Source organism: Lutra lutra, chromosome 7 (assembly GCF_902655055.1).
Source record: "Lutra lutra chromosome 7, mLutLut1.2, whole genome shotgun sequence".
Lineage (NCBI taxonomy): Eukaryota > Metazoa > Chordata > Mammalia > Carnivora > Mustelidae > Lutra > Lutra lutra.
In genome coordinates, this window is record NC_062284.1 from 130,178,859 (window position 1) to 130,205,314 (window position 26,456).

The 26,456-nt window shown below is 49.8% G+C and overlaps 2 protein-coding genes across 5 annotated transcripts in view; one reads left to right on the forward strand and one right to left on the reverse strand.

The window, feature by feature from the left end:
• Positions 1 to 720: 720 nt before the first annotated feature.
• GSTZ1 (glutathione S-transferase zeta 1) lies at positions 721 to 10,602 on the reverse strand. 4 transcript variants are annotated; one of them, XR_007128543.1, is made up of 11 exons: positions 10,463 to 10,596; positions 7,583 to 7,672; positions 7,247 to 7,298; positions 5,421 to 5,488; positions 4,837 to 4,917; positions 4,377 to 4,502; positions 3,181 to 3,259; positions 2,577 to 2,629; positions 2,086 to 2,135; positions 1,097 to 1,275; positions 721 to 1,062 (listed from the first exon to the last, which is right to left on the reverse strand). XR_007128543.1 is itself a non-coding variant. In XM_047736045.1 (10 exons), the coding sequence occupies exons 2-10, from the start codon at positions 7,598 to 7,600 to the stop codon at positions 1,149 to 1,151; spliced, it is 654 nt and encodes a 217-aa protein (XP_047592001.1). In that variant the 5' UTR covers positions 7,601 to 7,672; positions 10,463 to 10,596; the 3' UTR covers positions 721 to 1,148. The 4 variants fall into 4 exon arrangements, 3 of the variants coding, with proteins under 3 accessions (XP_047592001.1, XP_047592002.1, XP_047592003.1); XM_047736045.1 differs by having other exon boundaries at positions 721 to 1,275; XM_047736046.1 differs by lacking the exon at positions 7,583 to 7,672 and having other exon boundaries at positions 721 to 1,275; positions 10,463 to 10,602.
• A 114-nt stretch (positions 10,603 to 10,716) lies between these two features.
• POMT2 (protein O-mannosyltransferase 2) overlaps positions 10,717 to 26,456 on the forward strand; it is a 43,191-nt gene continuing 27,451 nt past the window's right edge. Inside the window, exons 1-4 of the mRNA XM_047736032.1 lie at positions 10,717 to 11,206; positions 18,038 to 18,122; positions 22,902 to 23,006; positions 24,961 to 25,069. Coding sequence (XP_047591988.1) covers positions 10,749 to 11,206; positions 18,038 to 18,122; positions 22,902 to 23,006; positions 24,961 to 25,069 — 757 coding nt within the window. The 5' untranslated portion in view covers positions 10,717 to 10,748. The remainder of the gene's footprint in view (positions 11,207 to 18,037; positions 18,123 to 22,901; positions 23,007 to 24,960; positions 25,070 to 26,456) is intronic.

A 26,456-nucleotide genomic window follows, 5' to 3' on the forward strand; every position in this document is an offset into this window, starting at 1 on the left:
CGTGCTGGACTTTTTTTCTGGCTCCGCCAGAACCAATACATGTCGGGAACAAGAGTGGCCCATTTGGGTCATTCTAAAGCCCGGAAAACCAGGTTCGGGAAAGAAAGGCCACAAAGGAACCCGGGAGAATGGGAGAAACTAGGTGCCCTGAGATGCAGGCTGAAGAAAAGGGACTCGTGGCTGAGAGTGGTGGCTTCCTTCTGAACCGGACACATCTACCTGAATTCACTGTTCAAGCCTTAGCCATGTAGGGGAAATGAAGTCCCAGGTACAGGACGTAAAAGTCATCTTGTTCCACTTCCAGAAGGGACCTCACGGTAAGCTGCTAGCTGGGTGGGGTCTGGAGCCTGCCTGGGTGGTGGCGGGTCACGATGCCCAAGGAGGAGCCTGCCTCTGATTCCCAGGGCCCTGCATGACGATTTATTCAAAGTGCCCACTTCTGGGACTGGTCTGGAGAATGCTGGGACTCCTGACGGTCTGGGACTGGGTTGAGAGGCCCCGCTTCCCACTCCATGCCCCAGTGGACCACTTACTGGTACTATTCTAGCCCCGGGAACTCAGCTGGTCACAGAATGCTTTCTTTCCTGCTGCTTCTATCTGTTCTCTTCTGGATCTGGTCTGATTCTCTCTGGCAGGCTTTTGGATTTCTTTCTCTCCTGGCCCAAATGCCAGGGGCTTCCAGCCAGGAAGAATGTTCACCTTCTGGAATGTAGCTCAGCCTTAACTGAATAATCTGGAGGCCTGGGCTTCCGTTTAATCATCAAATTTCAGAGTGGGCATTCTCTGGAGTCAGGTACAGCTGTGGGGATGGGAAGAAGCACGCAGGCTCCCTTACGTCTCTCTGGCGCACCCGCCAAGCATCTTAGGCTACTTTCTCCCCTCACCTTCATGATTGCCCATGACGCAGATTGCTCTACCTCCCTCCCTCCCAGCATCCTCTCCCCAGCGCTACCTGCACTGGACAGAGGAGGGAACTGAGGTGCAAAGAGGTACAGTGGGAAGGTGGATCCAGGGCTAGAGTCCAAGTTCAAGTTCAGGTCTCCTGCTTCTCCATTTAGGGCTCACTTGTTTCCAGGTCTGTTCAGCAACCCCGGCTTCTGCTCCTGCACCTCTCCTGCCCCCTCACCCATGGGGCACAGTTGGGAGAGCTAGGCCCTCAGCTCAGGGGGTGTGTCTGGCTGCCGGCAGGGGTGAGACACCTGGAAAGCCTCCAAAGCCAGCAGTGTCTTGTTGATGCGGCTGATGGTCGGATAGGGAGTGAGATCCACCTTGAACCTGTGGCAGAGAAACACCTGTCTAACACCATCTTGACACTGGGTCTGCCAGGGCATAGGGAGACTGTCCTTGGAGCAGAGAGGGAGGCACAGGGGCGGCTGGATGAGGCCCCAGGGTCTGACCACCTGAGGACCAGGTAGTTGCCCGGCCACATGGGAGTCTTATTCACAGGCGGCTCTGGGGATGGGCGGGTCTCATGCAGGACAGTCTAGCATCCCTGTCGCTACTGTTCCTATTCCAAGCAATGGCTATTCACTGAGAACCTACTATGTGTAGAGCACAGTGCTCATAATTTACATGCACAGATAACCGCCCCACCCATGTCGGAAGCTTCTCAGGGGCACTGCGTGGGTAGGAACATCACCATGTCCCAAACGGAGAGGTACTCTTCTGGACGCCTTCCAGGGAGGTACTCTCTCCTGCCTCACTGAAGGGCTGATGGGACGAGCAGAAGAGAGCTCCCTGCCAGGTAGGGACATGGCACCTTGGGGGGAGCAGGCTCCTGGAGTGGCTTCTTCTAGGGGTGTCTACTGGGCAAGCCATCGCCTCTTAGGAGCAGAGGCTAGACAGGATCGGAGGGATGGTGGTGGGCATGGTGGGGGGACACTGCACTGATTTCTTCCACCGGGCTCTTCCAGGCCACAGGAGCTGGGAAGGCCCGGCACAGGGGGCTCCTTGGCCAGTCTAGGAGAGTCTCTGCGTTAGAGGCTTCCCCAGTAGCTGTAGTTGGGGCCTTACTGTGAGAGGAGGAGGGACATTTGGAGGGCAGAGACCAGGTGAAAGAGAGAGGCAGGCGGGGCTCTCTCTTACCTTTCAGCGTTTGCCACCTGAGGCACTAAGCAGAGATCAGCCATGGACACCTGCAAGAGGGTTGGGGGGTTTGCGTCAGGATGCACGGCCCGGACTCACAGCCCCTGACATTCTGGCTCTTCTGCCCCATCCTCACAGCCCCAACTCTCTCTCCTTCCCCTCTCGGGCCTGTCTGGGTCTGTGCCTAGAGCTGCCATGCTTCTCCCAGGCCAGGCTCCAGCTGTCCTGACAGCCAAGTCTGTGGGTGGCCAGAGAGGCTTGGATTGTCTCAGTGGATCTTCTTGTGCTTGTTAAAAGCTCCCATCAGGGCACTTACGGAGGGCTCCTAGCAGGGAGGAGACACCTCAGGATGAGGGAGGGGGCCCTAGAACCAGAATTCGGATCTTAGTCCCTCTCCGCACCCCCATGCCTCCTCAGGAAGCTCTCCGGCCCGCACCCACCCTGAGGGTGGAGAGAGATGGCTGCTGCGGGATGGCCTGGGGAGGGCTTACCTCGTCTCCCACACAGTACTTCCCCGCTGTGCTCTGCAGGATCTGCTCCAGAGCTGTGGGGAGGACACGTGAAGAATCTTACTCTGGGCACAGAATGGACCTTGGGCCCCCCAGAGTTTTGAAATGGGCAGCTCTCTGAGGGACTGGCTGGGGCACGTGACCGAAGGAATAGGCCAACCAGATCTGGACAGAGTTCATGGGGATGTGGGGACTGATAATGTTTCCCTGGGCTCCTCAAGTCCAGCTGCCATTCCCTCCCCGAGAAGGGACAAGGCCGGCCACTGGCCAAGGGAGCAGCTCTCACACGGACATGCCGGCATGTTGCTGGCCTTCATCAGGCTGGAGCGGGCAGTGAGGCAGAGCGTGGACCGCCAGCTCCAAGGGGTTGTGGGTCTCAGTGGCTGAGGTTCCCAGAAGTGCCCGAGATGGAGGCCAGGTCTGGATAACACCCAGCCCTACTACCTCCTCAGCCCCGCACCCCTCCCCTCAGCCATGCCATTGTCAAGGGCAAAGAGCCGGGGAGGCTGTGTCAGATGCCCTGGGCCCTAGGCACAAGGGCCATTTTGGAGTGGTCATAGGGCGGCTTGCAGGAGGAAGGACTCACCGTTAAAGCCAGTGTGGATGACCTTCTGGGCCCAGGTCAGCTGGTTCTCCTGTCCCACTTGCTTTAGGACAGACAGGTTCTATGCAACCAAGGATAATCGGTGACTGGCTTTAGAAGCCAGGCTGGGCCTGACCCCCAGCCAAGTCCCCTCAGGGCAGCTTCGTTCCCACCCGCCCCTGGCTCTCCGCCTGTCCTCTCCTGGGTTCCATGAGCCCCTTCTCCCTACTGGGGCACTGGGAGGGAGCAGAGGATCCCAGCAGCTGCCTTCTCAGGTTGCTCGAGTGGCCCCTGTGGTCTGGCAGCTTGTGGCCCTGGCAGAGACGTGCAAGGTGGGGGCACAGGGTGCTGCCGTGGCACTGAGTGTGTGGCCATGACCTGAGGCCCATCTCCTCGGCACACAAAGCATCTCCCTTACACGGCTCCTTGTGAAGGGAGCAGGGTGCGGCACGGGGGCGGGGCTGGACAAAGGAGCACAGGACTGGCTTGCAGGAGATCTGGGCTCTGGTTCCATCCTTACAGCCCTGGAGCCATTTTACTTGAACTTCAGCTTCCTCATCTGTAGAACGGGCGTCTGTCTGCCCCAACGTCCTTTGTTAAACAAGACAAGGTAACTCAGGGATGAAAGCTTGGTGCTCGGTATGGGGTCCTGGGATCTGGGGATTGCTCTGCCACACTTAGTTGAATGACTCTGCAAACTCTCCACCTTTCTGGGGCCATCTCCTGATTTGCAAAGTCAGGAGTTAACACAGATGAATTGCTTGAATACTTGTTTATCTTTTTTACCACTGAAAGCGTTAAAAAATAAAATCTTTTGAGACTCCCAATCTAGAATACAGAAGAGATGAGAGGGAGGTTCTTCTGGTTAAAGGCGGGGAATGGGGGGGTGGCCCAGAGCCTGTGCTGCTCAGCCTCACCCCTGCCACACGGCCCCTCCCCCTCCTCAAGCACCCCCGGATGAGTCCAGGGGAAACCTGGGACTTCTCAGAATGTAGCTGGGAACCTAGCATGGCAGCTGATTTCTGGGATCCCGTGCTCCTCTGCCATATGAACTAGATCTGTGCCCCTGAGAATCCCTCCCGACCTCCTGCCACCCCCACTCCCCACCGTGGCACCTCACAATCGGCATGTGTCTAAAGGTAAAAGTGCGTGAGGGAAGGCATGCAAGAGGCGTGCAGGGGTGCAGTCCAGAGCCGCACCTGCAGGGGCTGGATGCCACTGGCGATGGTGTCCGAAATCATGCGAACCTGGGCCCTCTTCTTCGGGTCTTGTGGCAGGAGGCGTGGAGTTGGCCGAGTTTCCTCCAGGAACTCGATGATGGCCAGCTGTTTGGAGGGGAGCAGTGAGGCATGGGGAGGGCACGCGGACCTTGGACCAGAGTGACAGGGCCAGCAAGCTCCTCCTTGACCTCAGCTGGAGCCCGTGAAGCCCAAATTCCCCAGGAAGGAGCTCTTTTTGGACCCTCATCCTGCAGAACTTGTCTCCCATAGGCTCGTCTCCCTTCACTTCCCTGAACAACCAGGCAACCTTCCTCCCTCTGACAAGAACTTATCGTGTCCCTGCTAAGGGCTAGGAGCTTGGCCACGCAAACCAGAGCTGGGAGGGCCTCTTATTCAAAGGGCACGGCTCTCGCCAGGGACCTCCAGGCCCTGCACTCACAGACTGGCTTATGGTGATGCCATCGATCTTCAGGGTTGGCACCTGCTTCATGGGATTCAGTGCCTGGAATTCTTGAGAGAACTGTGGAGACAAGGACCTGATGAGCGAGGCAGCCTGGCCCCAGTTGCCTAGAGCAGAACCAGGCCAACGGGAAGACCTGAGGCCTGCAGCCCCCCTGCACCTTCCTCCCCTGGGGAAGGTCCTGGCTCCAGAAAGATGCCTAGGGGATCCAGGCCGTATCCCCAAAGCCAGTGGCTGTTGAGCTCCAGGATTCACCCCAATGGCCCAGCTATGTGTTTTTCCCTGTACCTCACACTGTGGCCATTAGGGCACGTTCAGGGGTCCCAGCATAGGGCAAGGACCCACTCACCTGGGGTCAGGCACTGAGAGACCAGGCCATGGCATGGGGCCTGGAACCTGGGCTCTTTCCCATGGCTCCTTGAGCTGCACAGCCTGTTCACCCCCCCAACCCCCAGTCCCACCAGGGAGAACCAGCAGGTTCACCTCTTGGGGGGCAGAAATCTGCTGGGTCCCTCTCCAAGACTTCTAACTCCCACATGGTGGCCTGGGGGCGGCCTCCTCACCTGCTGTCCCTGATCCTTTATGAGGTTGATAGGTATGGTCTCATAGTCGATGCTTTTCAAGGCCAGAGCTACGAGAGACAGCAGAGTCAGGGGACAGCTTCTGGCTCTACTTCCAAGGGCTCCATGAGGCTGCGGAGGAAGGGTCTTTCTCCACGCTGCTAGGTGATCAAGGCCCAGCTTGGCCTCCCCTGTCTCTCTAGCTTCCCGGGTCACCACCTGTTCCTGCCCCAGGTCTCTGATGCTCTGCCTCTCAGAGCCTTACTCTCCACTCCCCCATGGGGTCCCCGTGTCCCTGGGCGGTGCTGTCCAGGTATGTGCCCGGGCAGCCCAGGAGCTCCTGGAGGGCAGCAGGGAGGTGTCCTGATTACCTCTGCCCCCTCCAGGTCCTGGAACAGTACTTGTTTGCCAGAGACGTGCAATTATTGCCTCAGGAAGGCAACCAAGAGCCAAGGAAGGGGGCTCAGGTGACCCCAAAGCGCACACACAGGGAGGGGTGACACCCACTAGAGAAGGATCCCTTTCTCATCCGTTTTCTCTGTCCTCAGACTTGTTGACTACTGACTCCAAGCAGAGCTTTGGGGCTCTGTGGTGGTCTCATGGCATTTGCTGTGACTCCCAGTGACCAGATTTCCTCTCTGTGCCCTTCGATCCTTTTCCTTAGCAAGTCAACCAAGTGAAGACTGTGTGTGTGTGTGTGTGTGTGTGTGTGTGTGTGTGCAGATATGCACTGAAACATGGGGATCATGGTCTTGGAGGAGTGAGGGGAGGAGGCGGAGACGTGTCGCAGTGTGAAGAGAGCCTGGGAGACATGGGGCTCCTCCTCTGCGCTGGTCAGCCCCACTGTGGACAAGTGGCGGGAGCCACGGCAGCCCTGCAGAGATAGCACTCCTGTGGCTCGCATCTGGCCAGATAGGGCAGAGGCTCTGGGCACAGGGGAGGTATCTTCTTGGGAGAAATGTGTCCTCTGGCCCCCCAGTGCTCTTGCCTACTGATTCCAGCAGACACCAAGTGACGGTGGGGTGGGGGAGGGTCATGGTGGATGGCTGCCCGGTGAGGGCCAGACTCCCGGAGACAGACTGCTCGCGTTCAGATTGCATCGTGTTTGCTAGCTGTGCGGGAGCTTGCTGAGTTAATGAGCCTCTTTGCCTTTGTCTCCTCATCCGCCAAGCAGCATGGTGCAGGAGTTAAGAACATGGACTCTGGAGTCAGACCACCTGTTTGAATTCCATCTCGGCCTCTTGCTAGCTACACAGCCTTGGGCAAGTTATTTAAGGTCCTTGTGCCTCAGTTTCCTCACCTGTACAATGGGGACAATAATGAGGTCTCCCTCCTAGGGTGCCGCTGACACCCTAGGAATCATGTACATAAAAACACTCGGCACGGTTTTCCCCCAGTATCAGCGATGCCTATGATCTTCGCTAAGGGCTGTGTTAAGCTGAGGGAGGGCAGGGTCAAGCTGGGACTACACAGGAGGGCCCCAAGTTCCGCTTCCATGAAGCCTCTGGGGTTGACACAGGCCAGTTGTTTAATGTGCCAGAAGAAATGAGATAAGAACTGAGGAAGGCCAGCTGTTCCCTGCCAGTTACCAAGCACCTCTGGGTTTTGTGAACCTGCTTTAAGCGTGGTTGCTAAGTGGCTTTGGAAAGCAGTGTAGGAGAAGGAAGAAACAACCACCCTTCCTGCTACCCCCACTCTCCTCCTGTTGGACTTCCTAGGCGGAGGTGCCCTGACAGAACTGACCTCTGTTCCCTGCCAGCTTTTCACTCAGGGCTCTCTCTACCCCCATCCCCTCCCACCGAGGCTCTTGGTGGAGGCTGGGCTCTTACCAATTCGAACTCTCCATGAGCAGGAGCTCCGGAAATAGGAGTAGAGGATGGGCTGAGGAGAGACAGGATAAGGATGCACATTAATGCATGCTCATGGGGTTCTCCGCCCCTAGGGCCTACTGGGGCGGCAACAGCCCTCAGCCAGGGGGCTCCAAGCCAGTGGTTTCTTCCCATCCCACCAGGCCTCCTTCTGCACCTCAGGAAGACTCAGAGCTCTCTGGGTCAGAGGCCTTGGGAGTTATGGGGGGGTCCCTCAGCTCCAAACTGTCCAGTCATGCATCCCTGAAGTCCAAGGGGCCCCCAAAGGGGCAGCCAGCTTGCAAATGCCCTCCTTACCTTGTTAGACTCGGTCATGGTGTTGTGGTGACCCTTGGCCTCTCAGGGAATGGCCCCTCTCCCAGAACTTGCAGAGCAGGGGGAGGAACCCTGAAGGGGGTGGGATCCCATGAGCCAATGGGGAAGCTGGGTGAGACAGGCTTCAGGAAAACTTTGACTGTGGTCAGAAAGGGCGACTCTTTTCAACCTGTGGGAAGCTTTTTCTGTTCCTGATGGAACCAGGTTTGGTGTCCTGGTTTGGAAGCAGCAGTTCACGTGGTGCTCTGGGCTGAGAGCTGGTGTACCTGGGGTCTGATCCCAAGGTAGGAACCCGCTCTGCATGACCTTGGGCAGATCCCTGCCTCCTTAATCCCTAGTCTTTTCTCCCTCATCCGTAAAACAAAGGGTTGCCTTAAAATGATAGCTGAATTCCTTCCAGCAGTGACAGAAAGACCAGGAATTCTAGTTTTTTTTTTTTAATATTTTATTTATTCATTCAACAGAGAGAGAGATCACAAGTAGGCAGAGAGGCAGGCAGAGAGAGAGAGAGAGGAGGGGAAGCAGGCTTCCTGCTGAGCAGAGAGCCCGATGTGGGGCTCGATCCCAGGACCTGGGATCATGACCTGAGCCGAAGGCAGAGCCTTAACCCACTGAGCCACCCAGGCGCCCCAGGAATTCTAGTTTTTTGATGCTTTGGTGACCCTCTCTTTCAGCTCACCACCCACCAGCCCTCCAGGTTCTCAGCTGATCTCATAAAAATAGCTGAGGGGATAAGCCCATTGACTCCAAAGCCAAGGTCACAAGAGGACAGCCCACAGTGTTCTGTGTGGTGTACGTGTACTTAAAAATATTTCAGTAGGGGGTGCCTGGATGGCTCAGTGGGTTAAAGCCTCTGCCTTCGGCTCAGGTCATGATCCCAGGGTCCTGGGATCGAGCCCCATATCGGGCTCTCTGCTCAGCGGAGAGCCTGTTTCCTCCTCTTTCTCTATCTGACTCTCCACCTACTTGTGATCTCTCTGTCTGTCAAATAAATAAATAAAATCTTAAAAAAAAAATGTTTCAGTTGGTTGCCAACATCAACAAATCAGGATGTTTCATATACAAATCCTATTTGTTTTTTCTTACAAAGGCAGAGACAGTGGTCTTGGGTTCCTGAGTAGCAACAACTGATAGGAGACAATTAACAGCCTCTTTCAGTCATGGCATGCCCTCTCTGATCTGCTCTGTGCCCTACCTGGCCCTCTTCTTTCATTTTTGTTACCTTGCGGCACTGGAGGAGGCTGAGTGTGTGATCTCTGATCTGAAGCTTAAGAGACTCAACATTAAACTTCCCGGTGCTTCTTGAGTGATCAGCATTTCAAAGCAGGGCCCAGGATGGAGTTATCAGTAATTAGCTCTCATGCATCTTTGGGAAGACGTAGGTGTATCCATATGATGAGGGAGAGAGAACACAGCAGAACTTCTAGATCACCCCTGTCTACCATCCCTCTGACTACAGATATTTCACTCAAGTTCCCTCTGCCTTCTGCACCCCTCAGCACATCAAACTGCTCTGTGACCCTGCCTTACCATCCCTGAACTACCAACTACCAATTCATCTTCTAGGTGGGCAAGGGCACTGTGGGAACCTAGGCCCTTCCAGGCTGGTTTCCAGGTCTGGAAGTTCCAGCCTGTACTGGAGACACTTTTGTGGGGGAAAGTAAAGATGGTCCTGGTTCGGAGAGCAGGTGATAGACAGCAGGTGTCTTTATAAGGGGAGGAGTTAGGAGGCCAAAATTAGATGTACCCTACTCCAAGGTACATCCCTGTCCTTGTCTGATCAGGCTGGAAGGGCCCTTGGGGCCATCTGGCCGGGACTGCTGGTGAGGGATGGGACCACTGGAGAGCCTCAGACATTAGCTTGGAATCCCTGGAGAAATGCCTTACTGAATTACTAAATGTTCCATCTTGACCTGTACTGAGGGTGACCACAGAGTCACCGTGAATGCCACTGCTCTCCAGTTTCCTGCTTATGGACCATCAGGATTTATAATGGAGAGCACCTTCTGCTCTTCCTCTTACCAGTGATAACTATATCAATTATCCTTTTTGCACTTGTTTTAAAGCCCAAGTAAAATATTCATCTCATTACCACTCTTAGAGGAACTTCATTTCCAATTCAAATATGGATTCTGACCACTCTAGCAGATTTCATTTTAAAACCATTTCTCACGCATCGTTTTGAGAGAAAGACTCCTAAAATCCCATTTGGGAGTGGGAGAGCTATGCATTATTAAAGTGATGCTAATTCCACCCGGTGTGCCTGCCACCTTGGTGGTTCTCAAACTTGAATAAGACTTCAAAACGCTCATGGGGGCGCTTATTAAGCATGCAGATTCTTGGGTCCCTTCCCCCAAAGATGACCCCAGGAAAACTCCCCAGGTGATGGAGAGGACTCAAAGTGCTACTGCCTCCCCACCCCCCAACCCCAAGAGCTCTCTCAAAGTGCAAACCGCCCGGGAAGGCCCTACGCTAACAGAACCCGTCGGGCCGACTGGCCAGGAAACAGCACGAGGGATGAAAGGAAGAGGGAGGCAAGGGACGACGTCTGGAGAGCCCGGCAGAAGGGACAGTGAGAGGCAGGTGAAGCGCGAGAGTACAGCGACTCCACAGCGCCCCGCACACTCCAAGAGCTTGAGCCGCCCACAGCCCCAACCTCCCCGGACTACAAGCCCCAGCGAGCAGCGGGAAGCGGGCAGCGCGCAGGCGCGGCGCAGAGCAGAGCCCGCGAGGTGCTCTGCATGCCGGGAGTTGTGCGTTGTGGAAGCCGTAGGAAGGGGGCGAGCGGCGCACCTTTGACCCCCGCCCCTCAGGGTTTCTCATTCTCAGTAGCGCCCCTATCCCCGGATGTGTGGCACAGACCTTCCCCGCTTGCATCTCGCAGCTCCCGCCACCCTTCTTCCAGGCTGGGAGACTTCGCGCCTGGGACTCTCCAACTGGTCCCGTACTGAGGCCCAGTGAGGCCCCGACACGTCAGAACCAGCGCTTCCGTCGTGGTAAAGCGAGGGGTTGGGCTAGAATGATCTTTACGGTCCCGTCTGGGTCGCCCCGCCCTGCCGCCACGCCCCCCCTCCCGAAGCTGCTGGGAGTTGCAGTTCCTTGAGCCCGTTTCCTCCCCGGCCGGCCCGCAGGGCCCGGGCGATCCGTCATGCTCTGCGCCACCAGCCGCCTCCTAGCGGCCCGGACGGCGACCGCGCTCCCCTCGCAGCCCAGAGGCCGGGGCCCCGGGGCCCGCTGCCGGCGCAGGGAACTACATTTCCCAGGGCACCCCGAGGTGCCTCTGGGTGAGTTCTTGGCGGGGCGGCTCGCAAGATCGAGCGTGTCGGCGAGCCGGAGGGCGATCCTGAGGAGGGGCAGGATGCCGCCGGCGGTGGGCGGAGGCCCCGCAGGGTCCGAGCTGCGTCCCCGGCGGGGCCGCTGTGGGCCCCAGGTTACTAGGGCTGTGGGCCCGGACGTGGCTGCCGAGCCCGCAGCGCGGAGCCCCAAACGGCCTGCTCGGGGCTCGCGGCGCTTCGAGGCAGCTGGCCGGTGGGCCCTGCTGGCCCTGGTGACGCTGCTGTCCTTCGCCACCCGCTTCCACCGTCTGGACGAGCCGCCGCACATCTGGTGAGTGACAGGAGGGACTCGGCGGGTCCCATGGCAACGGGGTGGGAACGATGCACCCTCTGATTGGCCCGGGGGCACGGAGGGGGCGGGAATCACAGGGGGAGGGGCGGGGCTGCGCTGGAGAAACAGGTTGCGGGAGGTTGCTTTGGCCAGGTGCAGTTTATGTGAGAGGAGTCATTTTTGCTCCCGTGGGTGGCATTGGGATTCCTTAGGATCCGAGGAGTCTCAGACTGTGGCTTTGACCTTCCAAGGAGAATTGGAAATTCTTAGTACAGAATTTCCTAAGGCCTCAGTTCCTAATCTGCAGGATTTCCAGGCATCAGGGGAGGTGAAAATCATCCTTGGGAGCAGGGACAATTTGTGTGTCCAGAGATGGTGGCAGGGGTCTCAGGAAGCAGGTCTGGGGTCATCTTGTGAGGAGAGACTTGTTTTCTTAAAGATTTTATTTTGTAGGACTTAGATTTTATGAGATAAGAGTAAAAAGTCTCCAGCTAGAAGGAGGAAAAGTTTTGCACAATCTGAAAATGGTTAATTTGTTTAGCCAACAAGTGATAACATGTTTTGTCAGTATCCCTGACTAGAAGGTTAGTGTAGGGGATGTTAAAAATGGAACTCCTTGACCAAAAAGCAAGCCAGCTAACAAACTACCTGGGCTGTCCTACTTGGAAGTGAATAAATTAGTTTGTTATTGTTTCATGAATGCTAGCAGAAGACATGAGACTCCTGGGTCACAGACAAAGGACTCATTACTCACAGGGCAGGAGGCAGCATGAATATCAACATATTCGATTAAGTTTGAATCTTCCCTCCCTCCTCCACCCCACTGATCAGCAGTTGTTAGGGGGAAAGAAAGACAAATCATGTCCAGGTATGGTCCAGGAAGAATCTAAAATTTTCAAAATATGGGTTTATATAACCCTCCACCTCTTTCGTCCAAGAGGAGATGAACCCTTTCTGGTGATGACTGCGTTAGGTGACAAAACTGCTTTACCAAGGTGTGTGAACCAGGAGGAGGTCAGGGAAGTAGAGTCAGAAATCATTTTGAGTAGATTGTTCTGTGCTCAATAATACCAAATGCGTTTGGAGGGTAGGGAGTGTGGAATGCCATCAGATACTTCGACTGACTGTTAGCTCATTATTTTGTGGCCATTGCAAAAAAAAAAAAAAAGGTACGCTATTGTCAGACTTAGATGGTTTGGAATGACATAGTTTAGTTTCAAGTACTGCAGTAACATATGTGGAGTTAGATGGTTGGACTGGAACAGCATCAGCATGTTAACCTGAAAAAGTGTCAGTAGCAGTGAAGTGCCAATGATAGCCCGGAGAGGGATACAAAGTCCTAATACAGTCAGTTTCCTTGGAGCAGGCAGGGCCAATGCCCCCATTGTGGCCTCCTTTATTGCAGGATGAATTGGCCAACTTTTGGCAGGAGTCACAAGTCAGCACAATGCAGTGATGGCTTCTGCTTCAGAAACATATACCCCTTTACTTCATGCCCAGTCCATGATGGTAGATGTGTTTCCTCATGTGGAGCATTGATGAATCCTGGTGACAATGGCAGTAGTCTGTTTGGTACAGGCTTGATCTGCAGCTTGATTTCAGTCAGTCTTAACAGGATCCTGGTCCTTACTGTGGGTGTCCATACGAGTGATCCAGATTGTCCCACTGACAGGCAGCCATGACTGTTTTGCCACAGTTCTTGGCTCTAAAGAGGGGTGATTTAAATTTCTCAGTATATAGTCCTCTAGGTGGCACACCAGAAGATAGACTAATGGCAAAAGCCCAAGAGCCAATAAAAATAGAACTTGTCTGTTTCTCGGGAATATTGTGCAAGGCAAGGGTGTTGAGCCCATTGTACCCATCAACCCTTATTGCAGTTGGCCTTCCAGAGTTGTCACTGGGACTGGATGGTTGCTGCTGCCCAATGGACGCTATCCATGAACCAGGCACAAGCCTTGAGAGGAAACCTCTGTGCATCAAGGCTCCACTGAGCTAGTAGTTTTGCTTTGGGTGGTGGAATGGAAGATAGTTTCTCTCAAAGTGGGAGCTCCCACTTCCTCTTATAAAGTCAAGATGCCTCTAGGTCCAGGACAGCTAGATCACTTCCATTTCACCATCAAGTCTTATTGAGCCTTTTGTTAGCCTTATATTCCAAGTTGACTCACCCCAAGGTGGCAATATCAAGCCAAAGAATCCTAAGGCCTTCATCCGTTAGGCGCTCAATTTCAGTAAAAGCTTAGTAGTAGGTTGATAGCTGTGCTTTTAAAAAGTGTGTGCTTGTACCTGCGTCCAGCAGATGGTGCTGTTATCCTGAAGAATGGCCTCTCTTGGCTCCAACTGCCATTATGTCTTCAAGGCTGTGATTTCCCTTTCTCTTCTTGGAATCGATAGTATTTCTCCCGGACCACATGACAGTCCATGAATGGGATAATCCTCTTTGCCAGTATACATTCCACAGTGGGAGCCACTACAGTAGTACAAGGGCCCTACCTACAAGGTCATTTTACCTTCCCTTCCCCACTAGGAGCTGGCTCAAACCTATCAGTTGAATTTGGGTGCTTTTCCCCCCTTGAACTTATGAGTCTAATAGGCCTGCATCAGTAACTACAATGGCAGCCATCCAGAGATTATGCTGTTCTCCAGTGGAGAGTGTGGAGTGCTGGATGCAGGTGGTGGGAAGAAGCTTTTTTCTTTCCTTTAGCCCCTCCATAAGCTTGGCATGCCTTTTCAGTGTACTTCCGTGTGTCAGCATACTTCTATGGTGAGCCCCTGGGCTTAAGGGCTCTTTTCTTTCAGCCCCTGTACACACTGCTAGGGCTCTCCCTGTAGTCCCAAGCACCTCTGGTAACCCCTGTGTCTAGCAGATTGTCCCTCTCCTTGCCATGGGATTGAGTGAGCTGGAGATGTGGACCCCTGCCCTGAGTTTGAGTCCCTCTTTTCTCTGGAGTTCCCCAGCATCCTAGGATGCATGTGTGTGGCCTTCAGTCCCCTTTCGGGACTGGGAAACCTTGGCCCCACCTTTAATCATCTTCCTCCTTTTAACACAGCTGAGATTGTGGTAGAGGCGGAGAGATCATGGGACACAGAGGGAGAGAGTGGCTGTGAGCGACTAAGCAAGGCACGTTTACTTTGTCTTGATCACACAGCTCACTGCAGGACTTTTCAGTGTTTTCATTTTGCCCAGAATTCTGTGTTGAATGGCAACGTCCTTCCTGCTAGCACCATTTTTGTAAACTTTGGAGACTCCTTGATTTAGCAGCCACATCCATATTGCCTTTTGGCTGGGGCTGCTAGGCTTGCTGCCCCATGGTCATGATTATGTCTCTTTATTTTTCCCAGAAGAGAGTGAGCAGTAACCAAGGCAGCATTCAAACAGTTTCTTTCTCCATTCGGCCTCATTAATAGGTAGGACAGTGGGACACTCTCACTAACTTCCTTGCCCACCACTCGGGCGAGGGCATTCACTTACCAGATTCCATCCCCAGCTCATTGTCCTTTCTCTTACAGAAACCTATGTCTCACATCCTATGCTTGTGACCATGGACTGTCAGGGTCTGGGATTTTGTTTTATCCATCTTGAAACTCGTGAGTTAGCCTGTCATTGTTTTATGGGTGCTGGCACATGGCAAAGTACGGAGTTGGAGACAAAGAACTTCATTTCTCAGGACGCAGCAAGCAGAGTGCACAGCGGCGCGCGGGCATCCGTTCCTCTTGCCCCCGAAGTCCCATGTGATGCCATGGGTCTGAGTGACTGCCTGCACAAGCAGCGGGTTGTATCGGAGCTGAGGGATACTGAACTTGGGGAATCCACTGTTTTATAATAAACAGTAAATGAGAATGCTGTCTGTCCCAGAGGGAGGTGCTAACTCTTCTTCCCTCAAGGTTGTTTTCTGCAAACATAACCCTGAGAAAGGGCCTGAGGAAGGAGTGGCCGGGTATCCTTGGCATACCTTGCAAGGTCTATAGGAACAAGAGAGAACCAGGGAGGGTGTTCTCTCCCAACACAAACACAATAAAAGCTGAGCAGAAATATGAATGTTACTACTAGTTTTACTTGGGAAAATTTTGAAGTAAAAAATCTCATGTTTCCAAACAGACCTCAAAACTGACCACAAGTGTTGGGACAGTTTACATAATGCCCAGTTGGGATGATTTAAATGTGTGGGACTTTATAGTCTACAGAGTTCTTTCACATATGTCTTTTGAATTGAGTTCTAATGCTTCCCTGTGAGGGGGACATGGCAAAGATTTCTGTTGTCTTCGTTGGGTAGATAAGAACCGGGATCCAGAGAGGGTGACTGACTTTGGTGGGTTGTGCCGTCAGTAAGTGGTGGAGCTGAGACTGATTTCTCTTTCTGCAAATCAGTTTGGTCACACACTTGCAAGTTATTTCTCTCTTTGACATCACCATACCACTGTCCTCACTCCCTGCCAAGCAGAGTGTTTAGCAGATAGCAGATGCAGAAGTAGATTTACTTTTCTGCCTATCTATTGGACCCACTAAGTTAAAGGAAAAAAAAAAAAAAAGGAACCCTACATTTTGGGGAAAAGCATGGTTAGCTCCTTACATTGGAGGTTGGTAATAATTGCTTATGAAAGCTGACCTGGGAATGGCTGGTCACTAGAAAGCATCTGCTTTTCTGGGCTGCGGGGAGGAACTGACAGAATGGCTAGGCCATACAGGATAACTGGGCTGCTGCCCTTCAGTCTTTGTGTAGGATGCAAAAAGGTTTATATGGTTGTATGGAAGAACAAGATTTTTGCATTGTGTTTAAAAGCTAATGTATTAGAATCACTTACCTACTTGCAAAACAATTTATGCAATGAGAATAGCTTATAGTTAGGCTCTTAACTCAATTTTTATATACTGGTTAGTTCATTATAATAAGCTCAGTGAGTTCAGGTTCAGCAGGTTAATTATCAAAAAGTTAATGAGCATGATTAGACTCTTGTGACAACCATAGTTTGTAGGCCATTACTAATCAGTAGCCTGTTGGTGTAGTTTGTAATAGCAATAGTAGTCTATTTCCTAGCAGCAAAAGTAGTCTCAGGGTGAGAAGGTAACAGACTTGGAAGAGAACTCTTACTACAAAACTTTCTGTATTATAGAAAAACTCTGGTCGTTTAAAATAAATAGAAACTCAAGCTACAGAATAAGTAGAGATTTTGCTCAAATTTATAACTGGTTGGCAAATATTTGCTAACCTTTCTCATCTGTCTAAATGAAGATTAACAATCTGTGTGATGGGGACACCTGGCTGGCTCAGTTGGTTAAGCATCTGCTTTGAGCTCAGGTTGTAATCCCAGAGTCCTGGGATGGAGTGCTGCATTGGGCTCTTTGCTCTGCTGGGAGCCTGCTTCTCCCTCTGCCTGCTGCTCCCCCTGCTTGTGCTCCCTCTCCCTCTTCCTCTCTCTGACCAATAAATAATTAAAATCTTAAAAAAAAATAACAAAAATAATCAGCCTGATATCTTGCTTCCTCAAATCACTTGTGTAAAAAAAATTTTATTTTTAAGTAAACTCTATCTCCAGTGTGGGGCTCAAACTCATGACCTCTTGGGTGGCTCAGTTGGTTAAGTATGGGACTCTTGGTTTTGACTCAGGTCATGATGCCAGGGTTGTGAGATCGAGCCACATGTGGGGTTCTACTCTCAGTGGGAGTCTGCTTGAGGATTCTCTCTCTCCCTCTGCCTCTCCCTCAGTCCTTCCCTCAGCTTGCATGGATACGTGTACTCTCTCTCAAATACACAAATAAATAAAATCTTAAAAAAAAAAAAAAAAAGGCTCATGACCCCAGGATCAAGAGTTGCATAATCTACCAATTGAGCCAGCCAGATGCCCTAATGTGTCAATGATTTTTTAATCTAAATTTTCTCATTAATTGCTTGAAACTTATAGTCTCTCTGTGTGTGTGTGTGTGTGTGTGTGTGTGTTTAAGTATTTATTTATTTGGCAGAGAGAGGGAGAGAGAGAGACAGCCAACCAGAGAGGGAACACAAGCAGGGGGAGTGGGAGAAGGAGAAGCAGGCTTCCCGCTGAGCAGGGAGCCTGATGCAGGGCTTGATCCCAGGACCCTGGAATCATGACCTGAGTTGAAGGCAGATGCTTAATGACTGAGCTACCCAGGCGCCCCTACTCTTTGGTTTGTTGGAGCAAGTAATCTCCCCACTGAGCCCAAAGCCTGACCCCGGGCTTGATCCCAGGACTCTTGAGATTGTGACCTGAGCTGAAGGCAGACAGTTAAGGCAGACACTTAAGCTGAAGGCCGACTGAGCCACCCAGGTATCCCATAGTCTTTGATTTTGTTTTAAAGATTTTATTTATTTATACGTCAGAGAGGGAGAAAGAGAGAGAGAGTATAAGCAGGCAGAGAGGCAGGCAGAGGCAGAGAGAGAAGCAGGCTCTCCGCTGAGCAAGGAACCTGATGTGGGCCTCAATCCCAGGACCCTGGAATCATGACCTGAGCCGAAGGCAGTGGCCTAACCGACTGAGCTACTCAGGTGCCCCCATAGCCTTTTATTTTAACCATGCTTTATTATGGTTATTTGGATTGCATGATAATTTATTTATTTATTTTTAAGACTTCATTTATTTGAGAGAATGAGAGAGAGAAACAGAGAAGGAGAGAGAGTGTGCTGGCAGAAGTGAGGGGACGGGCAGACGGAGAGGAACAAGCCAATTGAAGCAGGGAGTCCTATGTGGGGCTGGGTCCCAGGACCCCGGGATCATGACCTGCGCAGAAGGCAGACGCTTAATGGACTGAGCAACCCAGGCACCCCAGGTTGTATGATAATTTTAAAATTCTCATTTCTCTTTCTGTTTTTCCCTTAGTTGGGATGAGACTCACTTTGGAAAAATGGGAAGCTATTATATCAACCGCACCTTTTTCTTTGATGTGCACCCACCTCTGGGAAAGGTGAGCAATGTGGTGACTGACAGCTCTCTTCGAAGGGTTGGAGTGAAATCTCAATTTTGGATTTGAATCTTGGGCTTGTGGAAAGAAATCCCTGACATTCCAGGCCAGCTGCTTCTGTGGAAAATCTTTGATGTTTTAAGGAGTTCTCTGGGCCCAGAAATGGAGAGGAAGTCCATCAACCAATGGATTGATATACAAAATATGGCATATCTATATGATGGAATATTATTCAGCCATAAAAAGGGAATGAAGTGTTGATACATGCTACAACGTGGCTGAGTCTTGTAAACATAATGCTAAGTGAAAGATGTTAGACATAAAGGCCACAATAGTATATGATTCTATTTATATGAAATATCTAGAATAGGCAAATCCATAGAAGCAGAAACTAGATTAGTAGTGTGGCCACGTTCTGGTGGGGAAGGGGGGCTAGCGACTGATTGCAAATGGTTAGGGAATCTCTTCTGGGGTGATGAAATGTTCTGGAATTAGGTAGAGGTGATGGTGGCACAACCTTGGGAATATACTAGAAACCACTGAGCTGTACACTTTAAAATGGTGAGTCTCATAGTATATGAATTTCACCTCAGTTCAGAGAAGTAAACAATGGAGAGAAGGAGTACGTTGCATAAAGCAGAGATTGCTGAGAGGAGCTCATTGTCGACAGGGGAGCAAAACTCCCTTTCTTCCCCCACTCCCAACAGGCACATTGTTTGACCTGTACCTCTCACATGTTTTACAATTAGAAATCCCACAGTGAGAATTCATTTTACTCCTCTAAAAATAATGACCTCTGAGAAGGCTCATGGATCAGCCCTTTCTTCCGAACTGGAGGCTGAGATCTTTAGCACCAAGAGGCAATATTTGGTCCGTTACAAAGTGGGGGCATGATCCTGGAGCAGGGAGCACTTGGGGATAAAGGCAGAGGTCATGGGAGGCAGGGGTGGTGATATGGGACAGGTGGGCTTAGGGGTACGAGAGCATTGGGTAGAGACCAGAGAGGGGTGGAGAAGGAGGTGGGATAGTGACCTATTTCAAAATTCGCTCTGAGCCCAGAGCTGGAGTGGAAAATATTATGCCTCTTCCTTTCTCCTTTATAAGATAGTAGCAATAAAAATCAGAGCAATTGAAAACTTTGTTCTAGTCATTTTTGGTGATTATCTTCTCTCTCAGACTAACCTATGAAGTAGGTACTGTTGTATCCCCATTTTGCCAATGGGGAAACTGGGGCACAGAGAGGAAAAGAAGTTTGCCATAGGAAGAAAGCTGGCTAAGTGACAGAGTCAAGTTTCTGGCTGGTTTAACGTCTACTCTCAACTGTTACAGCACACTGCTTCATGATACTTGCCTTGTCCCGCTACTTAGATGGTATCTGTTAGCTACTGTAGGAATAAGCAATAGAATGTGTTGAGTGTTTGCACTGGGCTAGCTGGGGAACCAGCCCCCCTGGTGGAGGAGATGTCTTTTTTTTCCCCTAGGGGAACCCAGCCCAGTGTTTTAGGTGCGGACTGCCTGTCTGTGTTTGGAGTGGAACACTGGCTGATTTGTTTTTACTTAAGCCTCCCCTGGCTCCCATCTGGTCCCTGTGGGTAGGGGGAAATGTGAGGCTTCTTTATAAGGCTGCCCCTGGGGAGTTCGGTCCGTCTGCCCCCCTAATTAATCCCCTGATGGTCCTGTGTTCTACCTGGTTGAGAGAGAGTGATGAACAGAGTAGCTTTCCTAGGTTCTAAGGCCAAGCCAGTCAAAGAATCAAAAGCCCCTTGAAGCTGTGAATGGGAGGTTTTCTCCTGCAGTACTGAGCCTGCTAGCTGTCCCTCCATGCCGGCCCCCAGCCCTGGAGGAAATAGAAATGCCTGCATAGAGTGAAACATTTGATTAACACAGAAGGAAGTAAAAGGTCAAGATCTACTTCTCCCCACACTTCTATTAGTTTCTTATATAAATTTTCTTAGAAATTCTTTATGCAGGTTGCCTAGGTGGCTCAGTTGGTTAAGCATCTGCCTTTGGTTGTGATCCCAGGGTCCTGGGATCGAGTCCCACATTGAGCTCTTTGCTCAGCGCAGAGCCTGCTTCTTCCTCTGCCCCTCCCCCCACTTGTGCACTCTCTCTCCCTGACAAATAAATAAATAAAATCTTTAAAAAAAAGAAATTCTTTTTACTGATACATGAGTATATTTATAGATGTGCACATGAACAACTTATATACAAATAGGACCAAACTAAAGTTGTTCAGCAAGTTGTATTTTAAACAGGGTATATCTCAACTTCTTTCTCATCAGCACATAAAAATTCCCTCCATTTTAAAAAAATATATTTTATTGTATTTTTTACTTTTTAAGTTTGCGTATAGTTGACACACGATGTTACATTAATTTCGGGTATACAACATGGTGATTTGACAAGTTTCTGTGTTATGCTGTGCTCACCGCCAGTGTAGCTGCCATCTGTCCTGTTACATTGCTCCTACGATATCACTGACTGTAGTCCTTATGCTGTGCTTTTTATTTCCATGACTTACTCATTCCATAAGTGGAAGCCTATATCTCCTACTCCCGTTCACCCACGTTGCCCATCCCACACTCCTTTCCCTCTAGCAACGACAGTTTGTACTCAGTATTTATAGTTCTGAATCTGTTTTTGTTTATTTATTCATTTTTTAAAGATTCCATTTATGAGTGGAATCGTATAGTGTTTGTCTTTTTTAGTCTGGCTTAGCATAATACCCTCTAGGTCCATCCATGCTTTCTCAAATGGCATGATCTCATCCTTTTTTATAACTGTGGTACTCCATTCATCTTAATGGCTATGTATTATTCCATTATACAGATGTGCCATAAATTATTTTGCCCATCTTTAATTGGTGGACATTTATGTTAATTCCAGTTTTCAGCCATTACAAAGATTTTGCAATGAACATCCTTGTACATTTATCTTTTCATAGTTGTGCAGGTGTATCTAAAAGGTTCTTAGCAGCCAAATTAAAAAGAGTCAAAGGATACACACATTTAAATTTGTGTTAGCTATTGCTAAGTTTTTCTGCAAAAATATTGTAGTGTTATATATTCCCACCAACAGTGCATGAGGGTTCTTGCTTCTCCCACACCATTGCCAGCACTGGTATGATAATACTTTCAGGACTTTGCCAATTTGAGAATAAAAAATGGTATGTCACTGTTTTCATTTGCATGTCTTTATGAGTTGCGTTGAATATTTTCTTCATATGTTTATTAGCCATTATTGTTTTGTTTCCTATAGAATTTGCTTTTCTTATTGATTGGAATGAGTTAGTTAGGAAATTAGCTCAGGGCTACTTTTAACCTTGAGGGAACTGAATTTCAGCTGTCTCCTGAGGGCTTGGCGTAGTGCCCAGCAGAGTGCCAGGTGTTTGACCTATTGCACTGTCTCTGATCCTCACAACCCTACCCTCCCACTGCAAGGGAGATTTACTATTTGTAGCTCAGACATATTAGGTATTGTCTGCAATCAGCTGAGATGCAAACCATCGTGCATTTCTTCACTATACCAGACCTGCCAAGTAGTCTGGGAATTTATACCAGCACCAGGTGGATTTGTGAATTTATCCTCTGAGATCCCAGGTGGGAAGGGGACATGCATTTGATTGTCTCCTGTCAGTTTTTGTTCATCTAGGTATTTGGATGGCTCTGTCTTTTCAATACCTCCTCTTACTTTATGTTAAATAGTTACATTAACTTCTGAGCCCTAGGATTCCTTCCCCCCCGCCCCCCCCACAACAGGACTTTATAATCATTTACTGTTGAATTTTGGCCTCTATTCCTTGACATGGAACTATAGAGAGTAACTTTGGTTAGAACTACTTATAGTAAAAAGGGAGCTGGTTCATGGTCCAAACCCAATCCCCACAAGCAGTGTTGCAGGGAGGGGCTTTCTTAATACAGCCAGAATATTCTGTCCCTCTGCACAGCTTAACTGGAGCACAGGTGTCCGGGCTGGGCAGCCTGGTGTTAAAATTGCTTGGTATTTGCTGACAGTCTTCATGGCTTCGCAGCTTCTGATTGCTTGTGTGGAAAAGAGACTTTTATGCTGTTGGAAGTTGGAAAGGTAGAAATGAAGAAGCTGATCTTCTTGAACATTTTGAAGGATTCACAAATCTCCGTCTTGGTGTAATAGCTGCTTTGTTCTGGTTTGGAATGTGCCAGGGTTGCCCTTCTTTGAAATATTGGAAGTAGGAGAAGCTGGTCTCTGGTCTTTTGGTATTTTTTTCCGTTGGGACTTTTCTCCTCTGGGGAAATATGTCTGTCTTAGCATCCTTTTAACCTCCTTTCTTCCCTTCTGCCTATTGCTGGTGTGGAACTCCTTAGCCCCTTTTCTCCGTCCTCATTCTGACTTGGAATCTCGTCTTCCTTTCAGAGGGTCTGTCTCCCAGGAATCAGCCCCTGCCTGTGGCCTCCCCCATGAGCTGTCATGTTTTATTTCATAGCAAATGAAAGAAAGCTGAATGAGAGAGCCCTTCCTGGCACTGCCCTTCAAATTGTGGGGGCTTTCTTCCTAAGTGTTCAATCTGCACTATTCCCAAGAACTTGGCCTTAACACAAGAGAGGATTTGTTTTAGGCAAAGGGCTCTTTAGACAAAAGGTTCTTTGCTCTGCAACAGCTGCAGGAGAAAATGTCACATTGGCAACTCCTATGGACAGTTATCATGGGAATCCAAACTCTGGGGGCAGCTGGAAGGAAGTTTGGGGACAGAGGAATCTTAAAAGTCTGTCATCATCTTTTTGTTTGTTCTTCTTCTCTCCTCAGATGCTGATAGGTCTTGCTGGCTACCTGAGTGGATATGATGGGACTTTTTTGTTCCAGAAGCCTGGGGACAAGTATGAGCATCACAACTACATGGGAATGAGAGGAGTAAGGCTTCCTGACTTGCTCTAGACTGAACCCTGGGGCCACACCCAGTCAGAACTTACAGTTGGAGCCGTGGAGTGGTGGCAGGTGTAGACAAAGGGACTTTGGGTGGCAGTGGGAGGGGAGGAAGATTGGACCCCCATCCTGTAGTAGAGATATAGGTATAGAGATTCAGAACTGCGGTGGATAAGAATGTTGAGGGAGGCCACAGATAATACAGAGATTTCATGGGTAGGAGCAAGCACACAGTCGCCTATTGCCCAGCCCATGTGAGGCTTCAGACTTTGGGTTGGAGAACAACCTAGCACCCAGGCAGCCAGGAGGCTCCTGCAGCCCTGACATTGGCCTCAGCACATTGGCAAGCTGCACCTCATTCCCCTCTGTGGTCACAACTGCTGGAGAGTTGCCTATCTCTGAGGGCTCTTAAGATCTCAGCATTCCATACCCCCGACACCAGGTCACTGCTTCTTTCCTCATGGAGGTTTCAGGCACCCAAAGGTGTTTTCCAGTCTTTAGAAGAGGCTACGAGTTTTTCCGGAGTCATAGCACCCATCTTGAGGAGCATCACCGGGCCTAAGTACCCAACTCTGTGGGGACCCCTTATCTGCAGCTAAATGAAACCTACAAAACCTGACTTCAGATGTGGAGCTCTCAGAACAGGTTGCATTTAATTACAAGCTCTGTTCCTTAAGGAGCTCAAAGCGCTTTAGATAAATATTGTGTGCTTATTTGAGCTAATCACTGGGTGATTTGCATGGTCATATTATACTGTATTAAATAAGGATTGCCCTAGCCCTCGAGTTCATATTCTTAAGTGGTTCTGTGTCTTCTTCTTTTTTTTTTTTTTAAGGATTTTATTTATTTATTTGACAGAGAGAGATCACAAGTAGGCAGAGAGGCAGGCAGAGAGAGAGGAAGGGAAGCAGGCTTCCTGCTGAGCAGCGAGCCCGATGCGGGACTCGATCCCAGGACTCTGGGATCATGACCTGAGCCGAAGGCAGCGGCTTAACCCACTGAGCCACCCAGGCGCCCGGTTCTGCGTCTTCTTAATGACTTTTGAACATCACATAGCATATGTAGTTGGGTAGAGGCCTGACTCACTGTGGACTTGCTGTGGAAATTGAGAAGGCCAAATATGACAGCCTCATTTCCTTTCACACTAGGACACATTGCTTTCAGTTGACAAAAAGTGACAACCCAAATGTGAGAATTTCCATTTCCCCGGGCTCGTCTATTTACTCTTGATGGACAGGGTAGGAAGGTGGAGAGAGAGCTGGTGGTTCCAAACAAAACAAAAAAACAATTCTCCAGATACTGAAGTGTCAGATAATTTTTTTTTCCAGAATCAAAATGCAACCTGTAGATTAAAGAGTCATTTCTGGTGTGGTTGAAGAAAAGAGCCAAGGGAGAAATAACAGAAATAATAATAGAATTCTCTAAAATATTAAAACAATGTAGAGAGGTCTTTCTCTGCTTGTACTGACAGTTGTATAGTGGAAGCTAATGTTTATTGAGTACTTTGTGTCTGCTGATAAAACTAGTTCATTTAATCTCCAGATAAAAGTCTCTGAGGCAGGAACTCTAATTTTTCATATGGCACAGATGGGGAGGCTGAGGTTCAGAGATGTACAATTTTAGTCACAGCTAGCAGTGGATGGGCCAGTCTCACCTCAGAGTCCCCTATTAAACTGTGTGCCATCCTGTGCACACCTCCTCGGCTGAACTTTGCTGATTTCATGTCAGTGTTCAATGGTGCTCAATGGGCACACACATGTCGCTTGATTTCACGATTCACTGTCACACCACCCCTTTCTTGCTTATAGATATTCCAGGTGATTTCACGTCACCAAGTCATGTCTGCCCCAAGGTCCTCTATTTTAAACAGTCATTTGTACCAAGTCACGCAGATCTTTGATGCTTATCTTCTTGTTTGACTGCTTCTCTTTTCCTTCCATAGTTCTGTGCTTTCCTCGGTTCCTTGCTGGTCCCCTTTGCCTACCTCACTGTATTGGAACTGTCCAGGTCCCTCCCAGCAGCACTGCTCTCCGCTGCCCTCCTCACCTTTGGTAAGTTGTCTGATACTGTGATTCTTAGGAGACTGACTGCCACATTATGAGTGGAGGTGGAAATCAATACATTTAAGGATTCTGTCCATGACCCAGTGCTTAAGTAACTTTAGGATTGGGTAAATGTATTACAAGTTTTCTTTCTTCACCAGTGATTATTACATATAAAAATAGTTGTGTGTAGCACACCTTTATATTACCAAAGGGGAGTGCTCACATACATAATCCCAAGAATAGATTATCTCCAGGTTATCCACATTTGAATTTGGTGTAGATAAGAAGATAAATATGTGGTGTGTGTGTGTGTGTGTGTGTGTGTGTGTGTATTTGAAGGACGCTTACGATTCTAATTCTGCTTCTCTCAGGTTACTATCAAGATCTCTCAGGTTGCTATAACTTTGCACTCCTTAAACTGATTCCAACTGACTATGAGGGCAGGTGTCTCAGAAGTAGCTGGGTGACAGGAAATAACAAAATGGGAACTTTATTTTCTGTGGATAAGTCCCACATGGATAAATGAACATTGATCTGTAGAAATTGGGTCTGTGCTATTCTGATTTTTATGAAAGTGAATTCATGACCTCATAGAACTTAACATTTAAAGAAGCCCAGGCCAAGTTAGGTGGACATTTCGGGGGTGATTCTGGCTGTATTTTGACAGATATGTTGCAAGATTATAGGGCCTCTCTGTAGAGGATTGGTGGCTTTTTCTTTGTGTCTTTAATTTCCCTTCTCAGTTATTCATCCTCTGCATTCTTTTTTTCATCCCACAACTGCTTTTCCAGCATCTCCTCTGTGCCAGGCCACTTTTCTGGGCCTCCGAGGATATGCTGATGAGACACTGTGCTGTCATGGAAATTCCCTACTGGTGGGGCAGATGACAAATAAGCAAGTAAATTATAAGTCTGAGATGTAACAATGTAAGCCATAGTGCAATGTAGAAAACAGAGTAGGGTAAGGGAGAGAGTAACGGGGAGGGATTCTCTCGTAGGCAGCAATCTTGAGCGGATTGCTGAGTGAAGCAAAACATGAAGCCATATGCAGAGATCTGAGTGTTCAGGCAGAGGGAACAGCGTGTGTGGTGGTTCTGGTTCAAGGCAGGATTTGGTGGATTCAGGGAACAGCAAGGAGGCCACGTGTGAGCAGAGTGGAGTGAATGAGGCAGAGGGTGTTGGGACAGGAGGTTGCTTAGGGAGGGAGACCATGCCGGCTTTGGCAGCTGTCATGAGGACCTGGTTAGTCTGAGTGAGTGGCAAGACATTGGAGGCTTCAAGCAGGGGCTTGATGTAGTGACATTTTGTTTTAAAAACAATCATTTTGGTGCCTGTGTGGAGAATCATTTGCCGACAGAGACTTCATGTAACATGCTAAGACTCTATCCTAGGTA

Coding starts and splice junctions, on each gene's coding strand:
- GSTZ1 (XM_047736045.1), bottom strand. Junction 3,260..4,376: donor GTGGCATCCAGCCCCTGCAG/GTGCGGCTCTGG, acceptor TTGGTTGCATAG/AACCTGTCTGTCCTAAAGCA. Junction 2,630..3,180: donor CATCCACACTGGCTTTAACG/GTGAGTCCTTCC, acceptor TCCTCCCCACAG/CTCTGGAGCAGATCCTGCAG.